Consider the following 8,048-nt stretch of genomic DNA (forward strand, 5'->3'; position numbering starts at 1 on the left):
CCTTAGCAAAAAAAAAAAAAAAAAAATTAGAGTGGCTTATAATTTTATGTTCAAATCATTTAAACCAGACGTTTCCTATTGAAAAACTACAAACCTAACCAATTGTTTCTGCCTGTCCCTTGTTTCTGTCTGCATACAAAAGATGTCTTGGCCTGCTCTGTACGCCCAGCTGGTCGGGGTGAACCATCACTCCACCTCTCTTGGTAAAATCTGGCTCTCCGTGCTCTTTATTTTCCGGGTCATGGTTCTGGTTGTTGCTGCAGAGAGCGTCTGGGGGGACGAACAGTCTGATTTCACCTGTAACACACTGCAGGTAGGACAACCGGCCGGTGGGATCACGTTTTCTTATCCTGTTGCGGTGTACGTTAGTGTATTCGGGTACATTTGTTGTTGCTGTTTTTAACATTACCTGGAACAGCTAACTGCAAAACAAAAAAAAGCTAAAGCAATGGACAAACTAAACTTTACAAATGTTATTGATAAATCTCAAGTGCGGTCCAAACCAGTTCTTAGAAACGAGGACTGATGTGAACTTTGTTGTAACTAATGCTTATTCATTGTTGTTATATTCCAGCCTGGTTGTGAGAACGTCTGTTACGATCATTTCTTTCCCGTGTCCCACATTCGCCTCTGGTGTCTTCAGCTCGTCTTTGTCTCCACACCAACACTAATGGTTTCTATGTATGTGGCTTATCGTAACCATGATGATAAGAGAAGGCTCCTTCAGGTATGTTTGTCACCTACATTCAGGATAAATCAACACTTTATCAAATTAATCTTATTCCTACTCGAGCTTCAGGTAAATTCACTTATTATTTTGTTATGTACCTTTAGGCTTTTCGTGCCATTTTTTGATTACACTACAGTACTCTTGTTGTGTTTTATGGTATTGTTAAATAAGTTGATTTGGTGGTTGGTTTATTTTGTTGTGTATTGCAATCCCCGTACGACAGAGTACTGGCCGAGTTGGATCTCTCAGCAGTAAGGGACAAGAGGAAGAGTTAGAGACGCTAAAGAAGAGGAGACTGCCGATATCTGGTGTCCTCTGGTGGACGTACCTCTGCAGCCTGGTGGTCAGGCTGCTCTTTGAAGGTGGATTCATGTAAGATCTGAGTCAGATTTTCCATTTTATCGACGTACTTGTTATGGAGATAGTGTAGTCTATTTTTCAAGTAATGTTCTGTCAAGTTGTTATCAATTATTAATAAGTAATTAGCCATAACGTCAGACAGAGTAGAGTATGGATCTTTTTATGGATACTCATACGCATTCTCAAAGTCTTTCGTGATGCATCCTGGTCTAAATATATTCATGCCTACTTCTGGTTCTTTGACATATAATTTACTTTTACATGTTCTTTTTTGTTCCTACCATTGACTATGGCCTCCTTATTTGATCAATTTTGTTCAGAAATCATTCTTCAGTTTGTTTCATCTTTGTGTTCACTTTTATCAATGGTCAGTATTCTACCAATGTATTCTACGACCACAAGTAGCTATGAATGTATTTGGGCACATGGTGCCTGAATTTAACCTCCTAAGACCTGGCATCCACATATGTGGACAACCTGGCATCCACATATGCAAGAGTTCGGGTCTTAGGAGGGTAAGCATCATTGATATCCATTAAAAAAAGTCCACGGAGAAAAGGGCATAGGTCTTCATCCAGGCTACGCTAATGGCTAGCCAACCAAAAGCCCCTTGTTTATAATTTTCCAGGCCTAAACAACAAGTCTAACTCAAAAAAGAGCAAACCAGTTTGAAAGAATGATGTATTAGCCCAAATTAAACAGCTACACTTTGCAAAGCACTATTTGTTTAGTTGTGTTAATCCACTAGTTGAGGAGGAGGCAGGTCCGACCGGCCGGTTTAAAAAAGTTGTGTTAAGCTCAGATGGACAACCTGTCACCAGCTGCTCGCGTTCGCTGACTTGCCGGTTGAAATGGACTTGCAACCTGTCTAGGGTGTACCCCACCTTCCGCACAGTGACTGCTGGACATGGGCACCAGCGACCCCAGCTACCCGAAAAGGAAGAAGCGGGTAAAGATAATGGATGGCTTGATCAATCAGCTGATCACTGGCCGCGTGCACCTCCGCACCTGCTCTCATCTGCGGTGAAGGAAGTGCCAGCATCTACAAAAGCCGAAGCGAGCAGCGCGTTCAATTAAAAATAACCTTGTTTTATATTTTTCCAAATACTTTTTGCTCTAAAAATAGTTTTGTTCATCTGTGTAAAAGCCGATCTTTACAGTTGATTTCTTAGGCTATTAGTTTTGTATGTTAATATTCATTTGGTGACTTGTTAATAAACATAAATCTTATCGCTTCCTTCCATTACGCTTTGAAAACTATCACGTCTAACTGATTTGCTTACAAAAGCGGTAAGAGGTTAATTTAAATAAAAGTCTGGTTTTTTTTTTTTCGGGTTCGGCCCTCTAATTACCGGTAATCTGTTGGATCTGGGTAGGTTTCGGAAAATAATAAAACTACGGGCTTGGTCCGGTCCGGACCAGATTTATTAAACCCAAATTCAACTCTACTAGTGTTTTAAATAACTCTACGATGACTGGCGTTAGGCCTGATAAGGTACTAACTAGTGAGAACTATTTGACAGAACATTCCTTTAAAATAACTAGACGATCTTAAGGCATGTCGTCTCTCCAGGTACGCCCTGTATGTGGTGTACGACGGCTTCCAGATGCCAAGGCTGGTGCAGTGCGACCAGTGGCCGTGCCCCAACCTGGTGGACTGTTTTATCTCGCGCCCCACGGAGAAAACCATCTTCACTGTTTTCATGGCCGCTGCCTCATCCATCTGCATTGCCCTGAATGTGGCTGAACTTGCGTATCTTGTTGCCAAGGCTCTCACTAGGTAGAAGTATTACGGTAATCAGTCAGGTGATTAAACAAAACGTTCATTTTTCCGTAATCAGAATACTTTTCTCAATTTTGACATTTTAGTTGTTCACGTGTCTTTGAGTTTTAGCTCACGTTGTCAATGTTTTAGGAGTGTCTGTGGGCAGAAGGAGAGGAAATCAAACCCGCAAAGAGAAAACCTGTAAAAGCCAGAAGTCACTTGAGTCTCCCGGAAGCTCCAGCAGCATACAAGTCATCTCAAAGACTAGAGGGACGCTTGTAAATGACTACTGAGTGTAAAAACATTTTCATAATGAGGGAGATCTTCTATGTTTACATGTAACAGTTGTGGGGTGGAGAGAACGTCAATAAATGAATTCTGGAGTTCCCCTTGGAGCTGTTTCAGTGTCTCAAAAGATTTAATAAAAAAAGACTAATCAGGCCGATGCAGCGATATGATGAAGGGTATGTCCACAGTGGGATGAATAAGTAAATACTCCATTATTAAATTTTCCCATTTTTTGCCCTGAATTTTGCTCTTTGGTCCCTCTGCAGTGGCTTTTCGAAGTTTATACCAAAACGCAACACAAGATTGAGTATTTTGGTTTTCATATCTACAGAAAAGGCTAGCTTTAGTTTTCCTGTCTTTGTTTTTGCAAATATATGAGATACTACTAATTAAAAAGAGTGAAACATGTTGGTTAGATCATGCTAGTTGTTTGTTAGTAGTATGAGTAGTATGAGTATGAGTAGTATGTAGTATGAGTTTTTATAACTGCTTATTGTTGTTGCTGTTGTCCATTGTTGTCATCTTTCTTTGTTGAAATCAGGTCTCTCTTGTAAATGAGTCCTCGAGGCTCAATGGGATTTACCTGTATAAATAAAGGTTGATTGATAGTCCATTGTTCCAACATTCAGCCTTACAATGTGATCTTTCTCTCAAACCGTCAGGAATTTTTCAGAATACCTTTAAGACAAGTTGCTGAGAGGAAATTTGGTGAAATTTTTTAGACTAAAAATATAGAAAGGAAAAAAAACAAGTCTAAGTAAATAAAGAATGTGTTCTTATTTGAAAACTCATAAAGCAACAATTACAAATTCAACATATTGACCTGTGAGGACTCACAAAAGCCATAAGTCAAGGTTTCAAATGTATAAAATTTGATATAAAGTGTATTTTTTTCCTCGTTTTTATGTCAGTATGGTCTTTTTATTTTGTCCAATAGTGCACAAATATCAATAAATGTGTAAATTAATGACTTTTTAAAAATAAGTCACCTGCACTGCACTTCCCCTTCAAGGAACTTGATGTGGCCCATGGGCCACCAGTTGAAAATCACAGCTGTAGCATGTTTGCGGTTCTGAACTCGTTTTATTCGAGAACCAAAGGAGGCCAATGAGATACTTATTTATCTTCTGTGGTCAGAAGAAAGGCCTATTTTAAAAAAAACACATTAAATATGTGGTTTCTGGTCTGGGCTATTGAACAAAGTGGGTGAATACATCTGCACATGTGGATTATTTAGTTTTATAATTATTCAGAATTTGTTTAAAACAAGTTGCTTTTTCCATTTAACTTGATGAATCTGAGTTTTCTGTGCAGGTTTGCCAACAATGTGAACACTTCAGCAATGCAAGCTCAAATAATCTGAAACCACGGTTCCATCTACTGGACCACAATAAAACTGCACAAATAGAGAAATTATCTGTAGTGTAGTTGTAGATTAGTTTTAGAACAAGTAAATTAACTTTTCATGTTTTTTTTTTGGTCATTATTTGTAAAGAGAAACCGAGTTAAGACTGTACAGTGAAAACACACTAAAATAAAAACGTGAATCTTATGTTTACTTCAACGTTTCTTCTGCGTGAACACACAATTTCTTTCATATTTTGTCATGAGTCTTTTCTTAATTGGATATATTTAATCAGTTTCAGTCACTACCCAGAGTTCGTGACCATAGGTAAACAGAGAGCTTTGCCGTACAGCTCTTCACCACAACGGACCGGCACAGAGTCCTCAATACTGCAAACGCTGCACCAATCCATCTGTCCGTCTCACGCTCCATTCTTCTCTCACTCATGAACAAAACCCCAAGATGCAGTAGCAGTCCCTCGTTTATCACGGGGTTTAGGGGACCACGCCCCCCGTGATAAATGATGCTAAACCTTTTAAATAATTTATTTTCAATAAACAATCCACGCCGCTCGTGTGGCTCATCCATCAATCAGCCAGTTGTGTGTCATGTCCAATCTTACTTTGAAAAACCACGAAAGAGCGAGTCCAAAAAAGTTGAACTGTGAAGTAGCGAGGAACTACTGTACCTGAACTGCTCCACTTGAGGCAGTACCTCACCCTCGACCCGAAGAGAGAAATCCACCCTTGCAGACAAACGTTTGATTTTTATGATCTAAATTCTGAGGAATGCATGTAAACAGTGGGAATGGAAAGAAAAACTCAGTCTGGTCCTTTAAATCTAATACACTACAGCTGTTTAATAATGGTCGAATATGTGTTTACTGCATAATTAACTTTTTTTAATCAACTATTTATTGGTAATTTATAAGAGTGCCCTTACTGTAAAGCTCCTCCCAAAAATTTGAATATTCCCAGTTAGTCACAGCTGCAGTCATTCTTCCCATCAGCCTCTTATCTCCAAAGTTTTTTAAAGTTTGCTGCCATGGCAGCCATTTCCTTGTTTTTATAAAAACAATACTTACCATATCCAGTAATGCTCAGTCAGGTCATCTCGACAGTTTCTTTTTTGTAGAGACGTTTCGCCCTCTCTCCGGAGGGCTTCATCAGTCTGAGGAGTTCCAAGTAAACAGTTTCCCCACCAAGTAGTAAACTCCTTCAGTGGACCAACCAGTTTGCTGGAGATAAGATGGTTTCTGGGGGCCGTCCTGTCCCCCATCAACTCCTCCCAGGCAGGCAGCCATAGCCAAAGAGGTTCAAGTCAACAAAGTCCATGCTCAATCATCCAGGTACCAGGAATACTTACCGTACTTTCCATCGTAAATGTTGCTCCACCCTATAAGTCGCATCAGTCCAAATATGTCTAAAGAAGTGGAAAAACCTATAAATACGTCGCTTCGCCGTAGACGTCACATCTATTATGCATCACCGCTGACGCGTTGCGTTTGTTACGCGTCACCGCTTACAACCCAAATGTGGGCCGGTGTTGTGCAAAAAATCGATTGGCTGCCAAATGGCGGCCGCGGGAGCGTGTACGGGAGGACTTTAACAAGAATTTAACAAGATTAACAATTAAAAGCAATTATTTGTTTGCTCGAAATTATAGTAAAGGTGTGTCTCAGTCTAACTCTTCCTTAATAAATGCACTTTGATTAAATCAGCTGTATTTCAAAAGCCGATACGCAGATGTAGGAACGTGCAGAGGGACAAGTCGTTGCGTATTTCTTCGAAATTTATCAAGATAAGCACCTAAAAACAATTATTTGTTGGCTCAACTTTATGGTAAAGGTGCGTCTCAGTTGAACTTTTCCTTAATAAATGCACTTTGAAGGTCAAATTAGCTGCATTTCACCGGGGCAGCGCAACAAAATGAAGGTGGCATCTATGGCAAGCCTATCGTGTCATTAATAGCCACTTTTATCTATTACATGACACAACGGCATGCCATATAACTAGAGTGCCATCTAGTGGCTGAACATGGTAGTGTTCAACTTTTTCAGTCAGAATGAATGAAAATGGTCATATTGCAGCCAAAAATTGGTTTATAAATATGGGAAAAATCTATAAGTCGCTTCGGTGTATAAGTTGCAGGGCATGTAAAATATGCAAAAAAATGTGAATTATAAGGCTGGATGATAGGGCCAAAACTTTTATCACAATATATTTCTTAATTTCGGTCGATAACAATTATTCGATATCGATATAAACAATATAAATCCTCAGAAAAGCCGTACAAATAAATTAATGTTCACCTTTTATTTGTATTTAGCCTTCAAAAAAATTTGAAATTGCCGTCAAATAAACATGAAACTCTCAACTTTGTCAATATTAATAGTTTTAACTTTAAACAACAACATAGCCTAACGTTTGCTGCATGTGTTTCTCTTTTGATACAGCTGGGGGGGGTTGTTTCAGGGACACATTGGCTCAAACTTTTATTGTGCTTCATCTTCTGACTCTCAGCATATTCTGTCGAGTGGAACAAGTTAGATATGTTCCCACGGCTAGTTTGAACGACTCTCCGGCACATTTTGCAGCACACTGAAACCTGCAGTTAATCGGATCTTAGCTAGCCGAACCACTTCCACGCCGCCAAATTAGTCTTTCCTCTCTTATCAATTATGTCATCTGCTTTCTCTTCGCTTGTTCAGTCACATTCTGACGGTCATGGGAACTCATTTTGAAGTGAAAACTTAACGTGCGTTGGAGATTAGCCTAGCCTAGTCTGCTACCGTTAACGCCTTCTGGACTCGAGCTCTGCGTAACATTACGTCACCACGCACTTGCGTAGTTATGTTGCGGCTTTTTCTGTCCGGGTTGAAACTGAAGTGGCCGCTTCAACACGAACAGAAAAAGAAACACGTCTGTAATCATATCGAAATATCGAAAATGTGCTTAATACTCATATCGTTACTGAATAAAAGTATATTGCGATATATATCGATATTGAATTGTTGTCCAGCTCTAGCGACTTATAGGGTGAAAAATATGGTACTTCTTGAAGCTCCATATGACTCTCAGCGACATCAAACTTTGGTCACAACCTGCTACTGCATTCTACTTTGTTTTGTTGTAAGGATGCACCAACCCACTTTTTTTTTACTTCCGATCCGATCCCGATACCTAAATCTGAATATTGGCCGATACTGATCCAGTTCCGATATCATGATCATCATTGATTTTATAAGAGGCTGTAATAATCTCCTCTCAAGTACAATTTGTACAAATATATGCATGCACAGACACGTTCCTGTTTTTAGTATTTTACATCACTTTATAATGTAGCCGTTTTTTTTTTTTTTTTTTAAATATATATATATATATATATATATATAATTTTCAAATCATATGTTTTTTTAATGATTGTCTACTGTTGTACTGATAAATATCTCCTGCAGGATAAACTATATCTTGGCTGCAAGTATCAAGCTGCAAAATCCTTCCGTTTTCTACAACTGATAGTGGTTGGTCATTAATTATGATGAAGTTTAGCAACTTCTC

General features: G+C 39.1%; 1 protein-coding gene across 2 annotated transcripts; it reads left to right on the forward strand.

Annotated features, from left to right (window-relative positions):
- The first annotated feature begins 142 nt into the window (after positions 1-142).
- On the forward strand, positions 143-2,874 carry LOC119428913 (gap junction beta-6 protein-like). 2 transcript variants are annotated; one of them, XM_037696612.1, is made up of 4 exons: positions 143-313; positions 575-735; positions 983-1,102; positions 2,664-2,874. In XM_037696612.1, the coding sequence occupies exons 1-4, from the start codon at positions 143-145 to the stop codon at positions 2,872-2,874; spliced, it is 663 nt and encodes a 220-aa protein (XP_037552540.1). The 2 variants fall into 2 exon arrangements, with proteins under 2 accessions (XP_037552540.1, XP_037552539.1); XM_037696611.1 differs by having other exon boundaries at positions 575-717; positions 956-1,102.
- The last annotated feature ends 5,174 nt before the right edge of the window (positions 2,875-8,048 follow it).

The sequence above is a fragment of the Nematolebias whitei genome, chromosome 23 (genome assembly GCF_014905685.2).
Source record: "Nematolebias whitei isolate Nwh7 chromosome 23, NemWhi1, whole genome shotgun sequence".
NCBI lineage: Eukaryota > Metazoa > Chordata > Actinopteri > Cyprinodontiformes > Rivulidae > Nematolebias > Nematolebias whitei.

Coding starts and splice junctions, on each gene's coding strand:
- LOC119428913 (XM_037696611.1), top strand. CDS start 143: ATGTCTTGGCCTGCTCTGTACGCCCAGCTGGTCGGGGTGAACCATCAC. Junction 718..955: donor AACCATGATGATAAGAGAAG/GCTCCTTCAGGT, acceptor CGTACGACAGAG/TACTGGCCGAGTTGGATCTC. Junction 1,103..2,663: donor CTCTTTGAAGGTGGATTCAT/GTAAGATCTGAG, acceptor TCGTCTCTCCAG/GTACGCCCTGTATGTGGTGT.